Below are 15,579 nucleotides of genomic sequence, written 5' to 3'. Positions count from 1 at the left end.
CAGGGAAAGTTCAATAATAACTTGCAATCCACCGGTATTAGAATAAGATCTGTCCAGAACAGTTTTTCTTAACATTAGTCAAGACGGGGGAAGGGAAAAAAAAAAGGGAAAAAAGAAAAAGAGCACAAATCCACAAGTCCACCACACTGCGATAGCGCAACAAATGTAGGAGAGGATTAACGTACAGAGAGTTAGTCCTTAGTTAGTCCAGAACGTAGGAGGTGGTTAGGAGAGATTAAGTCCCAAAGGCATTCCAAGGAAGGTTATGTCCGGAACCATTAGAGTATTATGTAGGCGGTTCTGCTGAATCGCAATCAATTAAATGAAATGTATCATCGCCAACCACACATCCTTTCTTCCTTATTCTCACTTGATTCACATCAATTCAATGTATACATCCTGGGTGTTTATGTTAGAGCCCATAAATGTGATATGAACAGAGTATTATATGTACAGTACATGCAGACATTATTTATATGTATGTGGCATATAAGCAATATTATATTTACTATATCTGTGTGGTAGATAGAAGGTGGGCTTTCATCTTCAATTTCTGGTGTGTTTTGTGCTTAAGTGCAGTTAGCGGTCAGTGTGAGACGGACACCAGCTTATAGCACTGACTGACAGATCCCTTGTTAATGCTGGCTTCAGCACAAGAGTGGAAAGTAAAAGTGAACAGCCTGGTGACCTAACATCATCTACTGGTCTACTGTCAGATTATCTGTTTTCCCATAGTTGATATTTGAATTTTGTTCAATTACTTGTAATTTGCATGGATTTTCTTTATATAGAACTCTTAGAAAATATTTATAATTTTAAGGTTCTATTATTTCAAAAAATTTAAACTCCGATTTATTATTGTGTATGTATCCTCAGCCTTTCACAGCAAAGAGCTATCATCTGATCCTTTGGATGGATTTCAATCATCTGATTCATCACAGACTGTTAAGCAAAATAAAAGCCACAGAAGAAGTGTTCATCATCAAAGAAGTCATACAGGGGAGAATGCTCTTTTATGCTCAGAATGTGGGAAATGTTATAAATATAAATCATATCTTGTTAGACATCAGAGAATGCACACAGGGGAGAAGACCATTTCATGTTCAGAATGTGGGAAATGTACATCTAAATCAGATCTTATTAGTCATGAGAGAACTCACACAGGGGAGAAGCCCTTTTCATGTTCAGAATGTGAAAAAAATTTTAACTGTAAATCACATCTTGTTAGACATCAGAGAATTCACACAGGAGAGAAGCCATTTTCATGTTCAGAATGTGAAAAAAATTTTAACTGTAAATCACATCTTGTTAGACATCAGAGAATTCACACAGGAGAGAAGCCATTTTCATGTTCAGAATGTGAGAAATGTTTTCAGCGTAAATCACTTCTTCTTATCCATCAGAGAATTCACACAGGGGCGAAGCAATTTTCCTGTTTAGAATGTGGGAAATGTTTTACTGATAAAGCACATCTACTTATCCATCAGAGAATTCACACAGGGGAGAAGCCGTTTTCTTGTTTAGAATGTGGTAAAAGTTTTACTGATAAATCTACTCTTGTTAAACATCAGATAAGTCACACAGGGGAGAAGCCATTTTCTTGTTTAGAATGTGGGAAATATTTTACTCGTAAATCAACTCTTGTAAAACATCTGAGAATTCACACAGGGGAGAAGCCATTTTCTTGTTTAGAATGTGGGAAATGTTTTACTCGTAAATCAATTCTTGTTATGCATCAGAGAATTCACACAGGGGAGAAGGCATTTTCATGTTCAGAATGTGGGAAATGTTTTCAGCAAAAATCACTTCTTCTTTCCCATCAGAGAACTCACACAGGGGAGAAGCCATTTTCTTGTTTAGAATGTGGGAAATGTTTTACTCGTAAATCAATTCTTGTTATGCATCAGAGAATTCACACAGGGGCAAAGCCATTTTCCTGTTTAGAATGTGGGAAATCTTTTTCACAAAAATCACGTCTTACTATACATCAGAGAATTCACACAGAGTAAAAGCCATTTTCTTGTTTACAATGTGGGAAATCTTACACCACACAAATCTTGTCTTGTTATACATGAGAGAAGTCACACAGGGGAGAAGCCATTTTCTTGTTTACAATGTGGGAAATCTTTCATACAGAAATCAAATCTTGTTAAATATGAGAGAATTCACACTGAAAAGACGTGATTTTAATGTTCATAATGTGATCACTAGAGATGAGCGAAATTTTGAAAAATTCTTTAGCTTGGTCAAAATTCAACAAGAAATTTGATTTGTTCCAAACTAATTTGTCACAAATCACTATGCTAAAACCCAATTCAGCGTATCAATCAATGAGACCATTTTTAATGGCCCCTTAGACCGAAGTGCACCCATCTAAGAGCCATTAAAAACGGTAATATGCTAGTGCAATATGGCCTTCTGGGTTAAAAAAAAAATAAATAAAAATCACTCACCTCATTCATTTGCTCACACAGGGTCTATCCGCTCCTCTCTGGATTGAAAAAGACCTGCTGAAGGATCTGCACTTAGCATGATGACTTCACCACGTGATTATGCTGGGAGAGCTTGGTGACATCATCACATTGAGCGCAGGTCCTTCGACAGGACTTTTTTAGTCAAGAGAGGAGCGGACTGCCTCTGCGCGAGCAAGTGGGTTAGAAAAAATATTTCGTAATCATGAAGCTCAAGGAAATTTGGCTTCATTTAACTGCCTCTGGACCGCCTAACGCAGATGTGCGGTCCGGAGGCGGCAGCCCTGCGCAGAGTCACGCATCTACGCGTCATCTCGCGAGGGCCGAGATTTCCTGTGAACGCGCGCGCGTTCACAGGAACTGAAGGTAAGCGAGTGGATCTCCAGCCTGCCAGCGGCGATTGCTCGCTGGCAGGCTGGAGATGTGATTTTTTTTTAACCCCTAACAGGTATATTAGATGCTGTTTTGATAACAGCGTCTAATATACCTGCTACCTGGTCCTCTGGTGGTCCCTTTTGTTTGGATCGACCACCAGAGGACACAGGTAGCTGTGTAAAGTACCACAAAACACTACACTACACCCCCCCCTCCTGTCACTTATTAACCCCTTATGAACCCCTGATCACCCCATATAAACTCCCTGATCACCCCCCTGTCATTGATCACCCCCCTGTAAGGCTCCATTCAGATGTCCGTATGATTTTTACGGATACATGGATCGGATCCGCAAAACGCATACGGACGTCTGAATGCAGCCTTACAGGGGGGTGATCAATGACAGGCGGGTGATCACCCATATAGATTCCCTGATCACCCCCTGTCATTGATCACCCCCTGTAATGCTCCATTCAGACATCCGTATGCGTTTTGCGGATCCGATCCGTGGATCCGTAAAAATCATACAGACGTCTGAATGGAGCCTTACAGGAGGGTGATCAATGACAGGGGGGTGATCACCCCATATAGACTCCCTGATCACCCCCCTGTCATTGATCACCCCCTGTAAGGCTCCATTCAGACATTTTTTTGGGCCCAAGTTAGCGGAAATTTTTTCGTTTTTGTTTTTACTTATATTCCACTAACTTGTGTCAAAAAATAAAATCTCACATGAACTCACCATACCCCTCATGGAATCCAAATGCGTAAAATTTTTTAGACATTTATATTCCAGACTTCTCACGCTTTAGGGCCCCTAAAATGCCAGGGCAGTATAAATACCCCACATGTGACCCCATTTCGGAAAGAAGACACCCCAAGGTATTCTGTGAGGGGCATATTGAGTCCATGAAAGATTAAATTTTTGTCCCAAGTTAGCGGAAAGGGAGACTTTGTGAGAAAATACAAAAAAAAAAACAATTTCCGCTAACTTGTGCCAAAAAAAAAAAAATTATATGAACTCGCCATGCCCCTCATTGAATACCTTGGGGTGTCTTCTTTCCAAAATGGGGTCACATGTGGGGTATTTATACTGCCCTGGCTTTTTAGGGGCCCGAAAGCGTGAGAAGAAGTCTGGGATCCAAATGTCTAAAAATGCCCTCCTAAAAGGAATTTTGGGCCGCTTTGCGCATCTAGGCTGCAAAAAAGTGTCACACATCTGGTATCGCCGTACTCAGGAGAAGTTAGGCAATGTGTTTTGGGGTGTCATCTTACATATACCCTTGCTGGGTGAGATAAATATCTTGGTCAAATGCTTTGTATAAAAAAATGGGAAAAGTTGTCTCTTGCCAAGATATTTATCTCACCCAGCATGGGTATATGTAAAATGACACCCCAAAACACATTCCCCAACTTCTCCTGAGTACAGCGATACCAGATGTGTGACACTTTTTTGCAGCCAAGGTGGGCAAAGGGACCCACATTCCAAAGAGCACCTTTCGGATTTCACCGGCCATTTTTTACAGATTTTGATTGCAAACTACTTCTCACACATATGGGCCCCTAAATTGCCAGGGCAGTATAACTACGCCACAAGTGACCCCATTTTGGAAAGAAGACACCCCAAGGTATTCCGTGAGGGGCATGGCGAGTTCCTAGAATTTTTTATTTTTTGTCGCAAGTTAGTGGAATATGAGACTTTGTAAGAAAAAAATAAAAATAAAAAAAATCATCATTTTCCGCTAACTTGTGACAAAAAATAAAAAGTTCTATGAACTCACTATGCCCATCAGCGAATACCTTAGGGTGTCTACTTTCCGAAATGGGGTCATTTGTGGGGGTTTTCTACTGTCTGGGCATTGTAGAACCTCAGGAAACATGACAGGTGCTCAGAAAGTCAGAGCTGCTTCAAAAAGCGGAAATTCACATTTTTGTACCATAGTTTGTAAATGCTATAACTTTTACCCAAACATTTTTTTTTTATCAAAGACATGTAGAACAATAAATTTAGCGAAAAACTTATATATGGATGTCGTTTTTTTTGCAAAATTTTACAACTGAAAGCGAAAAATTTCATTTTTTTGCAAAAAAATCGTTCAATTTTGATTAATAACAAAAAAAGTTAAAATGTCAGCAGCAATGAAATACCACCAAATGAAAGCTCTATTAGTGAGAAGAAAAGGAGGTAAAATTCATTTGGCTGGTAAGTTGCATGACCGAGCAATAAACAGTGAAAGTAGTGTAGTGCAGAAGTGTAAAAAGTGGCCTGGTCATTAAGGGGGTTTCAGCTAGCGGGGTTGAAGTGGTTAAAATCAAATTTTTCCCAAAATTCAGACTGAATTCAACCTCTGATGGTTCGCTTCACTGAACACTAGTGATAGAGATATGGACTACATTCTTTGATTCAGCTAAGAAAGCTCCCACATACTCTAGCTCTCATACAACACCTTATCTTCTCCAGAGCACAAAGGTTTCATCCTACCGAAGAGAACACGCCTTGCTACGTCATTTATGCTTTTTTTGTTGTTAGTGAAAACTCCATTACAAGATGGCGCTTACAGCTAGATATTTACATAGTTCACATACCACAGTTAGTAAAACAGTGCACAATGGGCAGATGCTAAGTGTTATCTCTTTTCATATTTTAGCCAATGTAACAATGCCACATGCCTCAGGGGGAGTGCCCCTCTGATGACTTTATACACTGCTGTACTGCCTTTAATAAATCACAATTTGCTTTGACCCCAGTGTGTGTGTGTCAGTTATTTTCTAATGTGCACGTAAATCCCTTGGGTTACTATTAATTTGGAGCAGTAGAGGTCGGTGTTGGGGCATTCTTGGGGCGACACCGCAGGGGGGGATAAGGATGGGAGAAAGGAGGCGGACAGTGCCAAGGAGAAGGATGGGGAGGAGCCGCGTTTGGACGACGCGGCAAAAGGGGAGGTTTACGTGTGTTTTGAGGGCCCCCTGGGGGCGCACTTAAAGCGCGAGGTTAGGGAAAAAATTTGGAAAAGGGAGTACGTGGATATATTTTCGCTGCTTCTCCTGGAGCGTTTTAATTTAGACAGGGATTGGCGGGATGATAAGAAGGAGGAGGATAAGCGGCGCTTGCGTTTGATTCTGACAATCTTTTAAACTTGCAGGCCTTTGTGATTCTGGCCAGTGTTATCGGGGAGAAGGTGCCAGAAAATTGTTCCCCCCTTTTCTGTTATCTGGATGCCATAGATGCACCCACGTCTATGGGGGGCTGGGGTGGTTGAGGAACGATGAACAGTTTTGTCAGCGGAAAGCGGTCCGGCCTAGTATGCGCTGGGACCATAAGGACATTGGCCTGTAGATGAGGGTTATGACACCGGTCAGGGCCAGGCAGCCCTTTCAGGGGGGCGTCGGGGGTTCTAGGCAGTCGGAGCGCTAAGCGGCCTCGGTTAAGGGACTCTGTTTTTTGTTTAAAGAGGGGGGATGCAAATAAGGGGACACGTGCAAGTTTAAGCACGAATGTTCCTCCTACGGTGGAAACCACGGAGCACATTGGTGCTTCAGGGGGCATAAGGGGAAAAAATTGGGGTGATGTGGCAGTAAAAGGGGCAGACCCCTATTCGGGTAGCCGAGATGGCGCATTTTCCAAATAATTACCCAGATGTGGCGGAATTTTTGTTAACCGGTCTTAAGGAGGGTTTTCGTATACCGTTTGTTGAGGGGGGCAGGGGGGAAGAATTTGCGTTCGGCGGTGGAACTTCCCGACGTGGTGACCGAAAAACTGCGGAAAGAGGTGGAGTTAGATCTCATGGCAGGGCCTTTTCGGGACTTGACGATGTAGGACTTGTGGGTGTCGCCATTAGGGGTAGTGCCAAAAAGAGAGCCTAATAAATTTTGCCTTATACATCACCTCTCGTTCCCAAAAGGGGTTCAGTTAATGACGGGGTTGCGCCTGAGTTGTGTTCGGTTGTATATGCGTCGTTTGATGAGGTGGTTCGTTGGGTGAGGTTATACGGGCGAGGGGCTTTATTGGCCAAGGTAGACATTGAGGCGGCGTTTTGTCTTCTGCCGGTGCACCCGAAATGTCAGCACTTGTTGGGGTGTTTCTGTGATGGGGGGTACTTTGTTGACCAGTGTTTGCCGATGGGTTGTTCAGTTTCGTGCGTCTGTTTTGAAAAGTTCAGTACTTTTCTGGAGTGGGTGGTACATAAACGGTCAGGTTGGGGTTCTAGCATTCATTATCTGGATGATTTTTTGTTTATCGGGCCGCCAAGTTCTAATGGCTGTTCTGTAATGCTGAATTCGTTTGAAGCCATGTCCCGCCTTTTTGGGGCTTCCTTTGGCATCTGAGAAGATGGAGGGCCCGACAACGCAGTTGAACTTTTTGGGGATAATCATTGACACGGTGGCTATGGAGTGTAGGTTGCCTGAGGATAAAATTGGGGACTTATGGTGGGAGGTGTCAGCAGTTTGCGGCAGGGCGAAAAATGCGGCTGCGCGAGTTGCAGTCCCTATTGGGTAAGCTCAATTTTGCATGCCGCATAATGCCCATGGGGCAGATTTTTTGTAGGAATCTGGCGGGGACGCGGTCTCCCCATCATTTCGTTCGGATCACCCGTGAGTTGCAGGACGACCTGACGGTGTGGGCGTCCTTTTTGGAGACTTACAATGGGCGGTTTTTGTGGATGGCAGAAGGGGTGTCGGCGGCGAATTAGGATTTGTTTACGGACGCGGCGGGGGGGTCACAGCTTTGGGGCGTATTTGGGTGGCCGTTGGTGTGTGGGGGAGTGGCCGGAGGTCTGGAAGGAGGAAGGTTTGGTGAAGAACTTGGTGTTGCTGGAGTTGTTTCCAATCGTGGTGGTGATGTCCATTTGGGGTGGATTCATTCGCGATCTGTTTTCATTGCGACAATATTGGGGTGGTCGAGGCCATTAATCGCAATTCCGCTTTGTCGCCGACAGTTGTGAGATTGCTTCAGCATTTGACGTTGGGTTGCCTGTCGTTGAACGTGTGGGTGGTAGCGTCTCATGTCCCCGGGGTTAGTAACTCAATTGCGTATGCTTTGTCTCGTTTCCAGTATGAGCGTTTTCGGAAGTTGGTGCCGGATGCGGAGACGGAAGGAACGAAGCTTTCCCCCGGAGCTGTGGAATCTGCCTTTCAGTCGGTTGAAGATCTGGTGAGGGGTTCCTTGTCGGCAGGGACATGGATGGCGTACGATGGCATGGGGTCTTTGGGAGGTTTGGAGGCAGCGTTTTTGGGGTTGTGGTTTGGAGGACGGAGTGTTGATGTTGCTTTGGGTGGGGCACTGCAGGGAGGAGGGGTGGTCATGTTCCAGGTTAAATAATCCAGTTTCGTTCGCTTTGTTGTTGGATATGTTGGGACAGTTGGAGGGGACTTGCGTGTCGGCAGGAGAAGTCCGGTTGTTCAAGTTGACTTTTTCGCTCGTCTTTTTTGGAGCCTTGCGGATTGGGAAGTTGGTTAGTCCGAGTAAGAGTCGGGCCGGGGGCCTTCGCGGACAGGATGTGGAATTATTTGAGGATAGATAGGAATTCTGCATCAGACGGTCCAAAACGGACCAACAGGGTCGGGGTTGCCGGGTGGTGGTGTACAAGGTGGAGGGGTCGTACACGTGCCCGGTTCGTTGCCTTAGGGAGTTTTGGGGAAGGGACGAGGTCAGGGGGCTGGCCCGTTGTTCGTCCACGTTGACGGGTCTTTTCTCTCTCGTTTATAGTTTGTTGCGGTTATGAGATCGTGCTTGTCGGTATTGGGTAAGGACCCCTCGTTATATGGGGGTCATTCGTTTCGGATAGGCGCAGCCACGGAAGCGGCTCGGAGGGGGTTGGATGAGGATGTCATTCGGCGCATAGGCCGTTGGGAGTCCCTTCGGTTTTGGTAATACGCCAGGCCCGCGTGGGTATAATGGTGGTGAACTTGGTAGGAGTGGGGGGGGGTGTAGGTGGCGGTCATTGGTTGATATGTATTTTTGTTTTTGTAGGTGTTCCACTGTGCTTGATTTGGATTATGGGGCACTCCCACGTGTTCTGGGGAGCGTTGCGAGCGGCAGTCAGGCCGGATGGAAGGCAGTTGTCGTTCTCGAGAGAGGTGGCCATAATCCGATAGCTGGGGATGCGGGGCATGCTGTGGAGTCGGGTCCTCCCTGAGTTTCACAGGTTTGCGCGGTTGGATAGGCACCCAGGTGTTTTGGTGTTGCATGTCGGGGGGAATGATTTGGGGGAGCGTGCCTTCAGGGAGTTGGTAAGGGACATTAAGTTTGATCTGCTACGGTTGTGGGCGCTGTATCCGCAGCTGGTGACTGGTCGGACATGGTGCCGCGTCAGCACTGGAGGGAGGCGAGATCTGTGGAGCGATTGAATAAGGCGAGGATAAAAGTGAACAGGGCTGTTGGTAGGTTTGTTGCACGGAACGGTGGCGTTGTGGTTCGGCATAGGGACTTGGAGTCGGGTAAGGGGGCATTTTGGAGTAGTGATGGGGTACACTTGATTGGGGTGGGAATTTATCTTTTGTGTTCTGGTTTACAGGACGGTATTGAATTGGCGCTGCGGGTGTGGCGGGACGCAAGGAGGTGAGGTGTTCACCTTCTTGGATCGTGGGCGGTGGGTGGTCCTTGGAGTTGGTGGTTCTGGCGTGGTGGGGAGGGAGCCAAAAGGAGGCTCTGGACTCCCCAGGTACTGGTTTAAGGTGGGATATAGCGGGTAGCTTCCCATGTTGGTTGCCCTTGGTTACCGGTTCCTGCCTCTGAGCTGGCGTTCATCGGCTAGAGGTAATTTAACGGAGGGTGGGCCGTTATCCGTCATTTATGGGGCTCCAAGGACCCTCCCCGTGTTATTTCCTAGGTTATTGGTACGGTTCTTGGGCGTGGTCTTCAGATGGGAAGGCCTGGGTTTCTGTATTATATATGTTATTTATTTGTATTTATATTATTAATAAAAGGCTGCTGTGGCCTTAAAATACACTTGCTGAGTCTGTCATTATTGAGTTAGGAGCAAAAATTTTGTGTGTGTGTGTGTGTGTGTGGGGAGGGGGGTGGGGGGTAAGCGACTCGACAATATGCCGGTCATGTTCAGGATATCATCTGTAATTGCACCGCAGGGAGCTTACAGAGGAAAAAAAAAATTCTACCAAAGGATTTTTTTTTTGTCAACTTGCGTTACAAGTTGTAGTTTTTATGGTGCCATTTTGGGGTACACATGACCTCCTAATTAACTTTTTTTTTTAACTTTTTCTGGGAGAAAGATGAAGAATAACATCAATACTGTTTTTACGCTATCAAATTTGCAGTGTTCATTTTTTGGCACAAATGACATAACTTTATTCATTATTGGATGTATAGTGATACCAAATCGTTTTTATTTTTTTGAAGTTTTACTACTGTTGCACAATAAAAATCTTTTTTTTTTTTTTTTAAAGTAGAAAATGTTTTTGCCTTACCAGATCCTAAGACTCACAACTTTTTTTTTATTTTCTTTCCATGGAGCTGTATGAAGGCTTGATTTTTGCTGAATGACTTGTAGTTTTCGTTGGTTTCCTTTTGGGTTACACATTGACTTGAATAGGCCTGCAATCCGTAAGATATGTCAAAAGATAGGACATGTCCTATTTTTTGCGGAGCAGAGTCACGGATTGGAAGCCCACGGAAACACTCAGAAGCCTATGCAAAGACTTTGCGGTCTGTGCTTCCACACCGTAAAAGATTGGACATGTCCTATCTTTTGATGTATTTTGTAGATCTCTGGCCCATACAAGTCAATGGGTCCGAACCGCCATATGGGCTTCACACGGCTGGTACCCATGTTTTGCGGACTGCTATTTGCAGTCCACAACAGGGCATGGCAACCATACATTCGTGTGAATGAGCACTAAAATCAGGACCTGAGCTCTAGAGTCCACTAAATGTAATTCACACGCTTTTAGGTTCGGAGTATGTCACAAAGAGGGGGGGGGGATGGTGCACCACTGACTCCACCCACACCCCTGTCCCTGCCTACTTGCACTATTTGTCCTAGGTAATGGAGCACAACTGAGCGGCCTTGGTAAGTGCGGAGGGACAAACAAGACGAACAAACAAAGAATGGTCAACAAGCCGAGTCAGAACCAGGAAGTAACTATAGTACAAGAGGATTAGCAAAGACAGATCAAAAACAAGCCAAAGTCAAACCAGGAGAACCGAAGCAGACACAATGAGCAAGCAAGGACGGAGACGATCAACGAGTCAGGAGTCAAAACCCACGGAATTACACAAGGAACACTGGATAAGACCTTATTCACAGGCAACCTGTGGCCAGCAGGTTTCCTGTAAATATATTGGGGAAGAGGAGTCATGTGACATGGCCAGCGCCACATGACTCATTCCCAGCAAGAGGAGTCATGTGACGTGGCCAGCGCCACATGACTCATTCCCCTGCAACCAGCCGAGCGCTGAGTGCTCAGCTCGGGGCTTGGACTCCTTACAGTTGCCATGGGAGTGGAGGACGGCGACTCCCCTGCCCCCGTTGCTGTTGAGACGAGGACGCAGCGCACGTCCTCGCTCTGTACTAGCCGCAAGGCGCCGGCAGCACTGAGGAGGGGGAACGGGAAGACAGCGCCTCGTGACAGAGTAATTTTAATAAAATAGATATAATAGATAATAATCATAATAATAATAATAGATATTTAACATGGACAGTTAGCATCCCTTCCTTATGTGATTCTTTTTTTTCTCTATTACTGCAGTCACCTTTTCCAGATCCAGTGACACCCAAGATGAGGTAGGACCAGTTGGTTCTTTAATTTATTGCAAGGTGTTTTGGGACCACCTGAGACGGTACCGCACCTCACAGCCCAGCTTGATGTCACTGGTTACTAAGACGTGACGTTACACCCTCCCTGGGAGTACGTAAGGTCAGCTTGGTACAGTTTATACAGACACCTTCTGTCCACATGGGCACAGGGAGGCATGGGCAGTGAGAGAGGGTGGTCCAGGCTACCTTGAGCATGACACAACACTTGCTCACAACCCTGACAAGCTGAGAGAGCCTATACCGCCACCAGTTCCTCATTAGATATAAGCCCGGTCTGTTAACGGGGTTATATCGGGTCAGATACCAACCCCAAGTAGCATATAACGTTATGCCGAGACACAGACGTGTGGGATTCGTGGATCGAGATACAGCACAGCGCAAGATTATTTTATATCGTTTATTGTCTTAAGGGCGCACTAGACACGTCAATATATATACACAGATATATACAATGGTCCCATATGCAAATACAGATGGTGGTTCAATCAGAGTTTGCAAATGAAAGTTAGTTACCAGATAAAAGCGTAACCCTTTAGTTGTGATGGTGAATGCCATAGCCCCCCGGGAGGCAGTGACATAAGCAGGTATTCCAAGGTTCCTCCAAACACGTTACACGACGTGACCCCCTTCAGAGAAAGACCATTGCCGTTGCCCTTCACGGGCATTTTAACTCTTATTCGGTCACACCCCTCTCTCCCCCTGGGAGGATTCCCCTGGCCCGATTTCTGGCCCTGGTTGCCAAAAATCCACAAAACCCATTATGGGTTATTGCTCCTCACTGGAAGGTCATAGGGAGATGGTTCTGGTGCGAACGGATACTCCTGGACTATTGGAGCATGTGGAGACCAAACACATCATGGATATTTGGTTCCAATTAGGAGTTCCCCGTATCTTCTCCAAGTCCCACACGCAAACGAAGATCGGGAGAATGTCCGTCTCGGTCCCAGGGTCGCAGAGACGTAAACGGTTTATTTCTGAGATGTGCGGTTAGTTAACAATTTCTTATGAACTCCTGGTTCCATGATGTCTACGTATTTATTTTGTTCTGTATGTGATCAGTGATTAGCTAAGCCCCCATCCCCCCTAAGGGGGGCTTTCCTGGCAGAGCCGCTTGCTTCCAGTTTGGCTGAGTAGAGTGTGAAATGTATACACTAGATCTTCTGTGAGGCAGAGACACCTGTGTTGCCTGATTTTCTTTGCCCAACGACCCCTCATGCTGAGTGAATGGGCAGTAATTAACCGCCTCCGGACCGCCTAACGCAGGATCGCGTTCTGGAGGCGGCTCACTCAGGCACAGTCACGCATCAATGCGAGATTACGCTCACAGCCGGCCCGCGCATGCGCATCGCGGGCAGGCAAAAGTTACAGGACAATTTCGTCATCAGCCTGCCAGCCAATGATCGTCGCTGGCAGGCTGATGATTTTCAAAAAAACGAATCAGAAGCCATCTAACACATTATATTTATAAATATAATGTGTTAAATGGCTTCTGTGCTCCCCTGCTGGTCCTTTTCGTCGGTTGGTTCCAGCAGAGGAGCACACATCACAGTGAGTACACACAACACTTAGCCCCCGATCACCCCCATCACCCCCAATTAACCCCTTGATCGCCCCTGTCAATCACCTAGTGAAAGGGAAAAAAGTGATCAGTTCCCCAATGTCGTTGCTGGTACCTCAACCCATGCGTCACCCCGAAAAAGATGTGTCTGTAGCAGGAGTGAAATAAGGCGTGACACCCGCTATTTCTGTCCTGACTGCCCTGACCACCCTGCCCTATGCTTAGGGGAGTGTTTCCGGAAGTACCACTTACAGGCACACTATTAGCATACGGATTGCCTCTCACAGGACAGGCACACAGGGCTATTAGGGCCCTTTCACACAGAGCTGTTGCAAACCTCTCCTTTCACCTGGGACAAAGTGCATAATGTACTTCGCCACATCTCTGGGCGATTTGTGCTTTGCACATTGTCCCATTGGGAAGGAGAGGTTTGTCCTATAAAAAAAGGTAAAAAATCTAAACAAAAAAAAAATCACCGGTAAGCAAAAAAGTTTATGTTCTGTTCAAAACGTTAAATAAAGTTTATAAAAGTTAATGTTCCGTTCAAATGTTATTATAATGTTAATAAATTTATTGTGTTGCGGCCTGGTTTTTTCTTTTTTTTTTTACCTTCTAGGTGGACCAACCGATGAACCAGCTGCAGCACTGATGTGCATTCTGACAGAAGCATTGCGCTGCTGTCAGATTACACAAAAGTCGGTGTATGCGGCGCTGCAAGACGAGATTTCTCCTCTGCAGTAAAAGATACGTTTGCCGAGGCATATGAGCTGAGGGGGCGGTGGTGTTCATATGCTTTGGCAAACACTTTGTATATAAAAAAAATAAAATAAATCCCGGCAATGATTTATTCATCCAGATCGATTGATGTGAATGGAGAAATCGGGTTTGCCAGGGGATACGAGCTAAGTGGGTTTGGATGTTGGGCGGAGCTCCTATGTCCTGGCAGACGCCTTTCCCCTCCTTTTTTTTTTTTTTGGCAGAGATTTTTTCATCCACATTGATCGATGCGAATGAAGAAATCTGTGCCGTTCATTTTTTTCGCTCAGCCCAGAGGCTGAACAAAAAAAAAAAATCTCATTACCCGTATGCTCAATATAAGGAGAATAGCAGAAACTCCTAATGCTGGCCATACATGTAATGATTGCGGAGACCCTCAAATGCCAGGGCAGTACAAACACCCCACAAATGACCCCATTTTGGAAAGAAGACACCCCAAGGTATTCGCTGAGGGGCATATTGAGTCCATGAAAGATTTAAATTTTTGTCCCAAGTTAGCGGAAGGGGAGATTTTGTGAGAAAAAAATAAAATAAAATCAATTTCCGCTAACTTGTGCCAAAAAAAAAAAAATCTTCTATGAACTCGCCATGCCCCTCATGGAATACCTTGGGGTGTCTTCTTTCCAAAATGGGGTCACATGTGGGGTAGTTATACTGCCCTGGCATTTTAGGGGCCCAGATGCGTGAGAAGTAGTTTGAAATCAAAATCTGTAAAAAATGCCCTGTGAAATCTGAAAGGTGCTCTTTGGAATGTGGGCCCATTTGCCCACCTAGGCTGCAAAAAAGTGTCACACATGTGGTATCGCCGTACTCAGGAGAAGTTGGGCAATGTGTTTTGGGGTATCTTTTTACATATTCCCATGCTGGGTGAGATAAATATTCCCAACTTTGTATAAAAAAAATTGGAAAAGTTGTCTTTGAGAGAGATATTTCTCTCACCCAGCATGGGTATATGTAAAAAGACACCCCAAAACACATTGCCCAACTTCTCCTGAGTACGGCGATACCACATGTGTGACACTTTTTTTGCAGCCTAGGTGGGCAAAGGGGCACAAATTCCAAAGAGCACCTTTTGGATTTCGCAGGGCATTTTTTACACATTTTGATTTCAAACTACTTCTCACGCATTAGGGCCCCTAAAATGCCAGGGCAGTATAACTACCCCACAAGTAACACCATTTTGGAAAGAAGACACCCCAAGGTATTTCGTGATGGGCATAGTGAGTTCATGGAAGTTTTCATTTTTTGTCACAAGTTAGTGGAATATGAGACTTTGTAAGAAAAAAAATCATAATTTTCCGCTAACTTGTGACAAAAAATAAAAAGTTCTATGAACTCACTATGCCCATCAGCGAATACCTTATGGTGTCTACTTTCTGAAATGGGGTCATTTGTGGGGGGTTTCTACTGTCTGGGCATTGTAGAACCTCAGGAAACATGACAGGTGCTCAGAAAGTCAGAGCTGCTTCAAAATGCGGAAATTCACATTTTTGTACCATAGTTTGTAAACGCTATAACTTTTACCCAAACATTTTTTTTTTATCAAAGACATGTAGAACAATAAATTTAGAGAAAAATTTATATAGAAATGTAGTTTTATTTGAAACATTTTACAACTGAAAGT

At 45.0% G+C, this 15,579-nt stretch overlaps 1 protein-coding gene across 1 annotated transcript in view; it reads left to right on the top strand.

The window, feature by feature from the left end:
- Nucleotides 1–2,775, top strand: part of LOC122934342 (oocyte zinc finger protein XlCOF22-like) — a 47,555-nt gene extending 44,780 nt beyond the window's left edge. Inside the window, exon 3 of the mRNA XM_044289743.1 lies at nt 877–2,775. Within this exon, the coding sequence (XP_044145678.1) occupies nt 1,074–2,009 (936 nt within the window). The 5' untranslated portion in view covers nt 877–1,073 and the 3' untranslated portion in view covers nt 2,010–2,775. The remainder of the gene's footprint in view (nt 1–876) is intronic.
- Nucleotides 2,776–15,579: the final 12,804 nt, after the last annotated feature.

Source organism: Bufo gargarizans, chromosome 4, assembly GCF_014858855.1.
Source record: "Bufo gargarizans isolate SCDJY-AF-19 chromosome 4, ASM1485885v1, whole genome shotgun sequence".
In the NCBI taxonomy this organism is placed as follows: domain Eukaryota; kingdom Metazoa; phylum Chordata; class Amphibia; order Anura; family Bufonidae; genus Bufo; species Bufo gargarizans.
The sequence above is the reverse complement of the archived record's forward strand: the minus strand, read 5'-3'. Positions and strand labels throughout refer to the sequence as shown.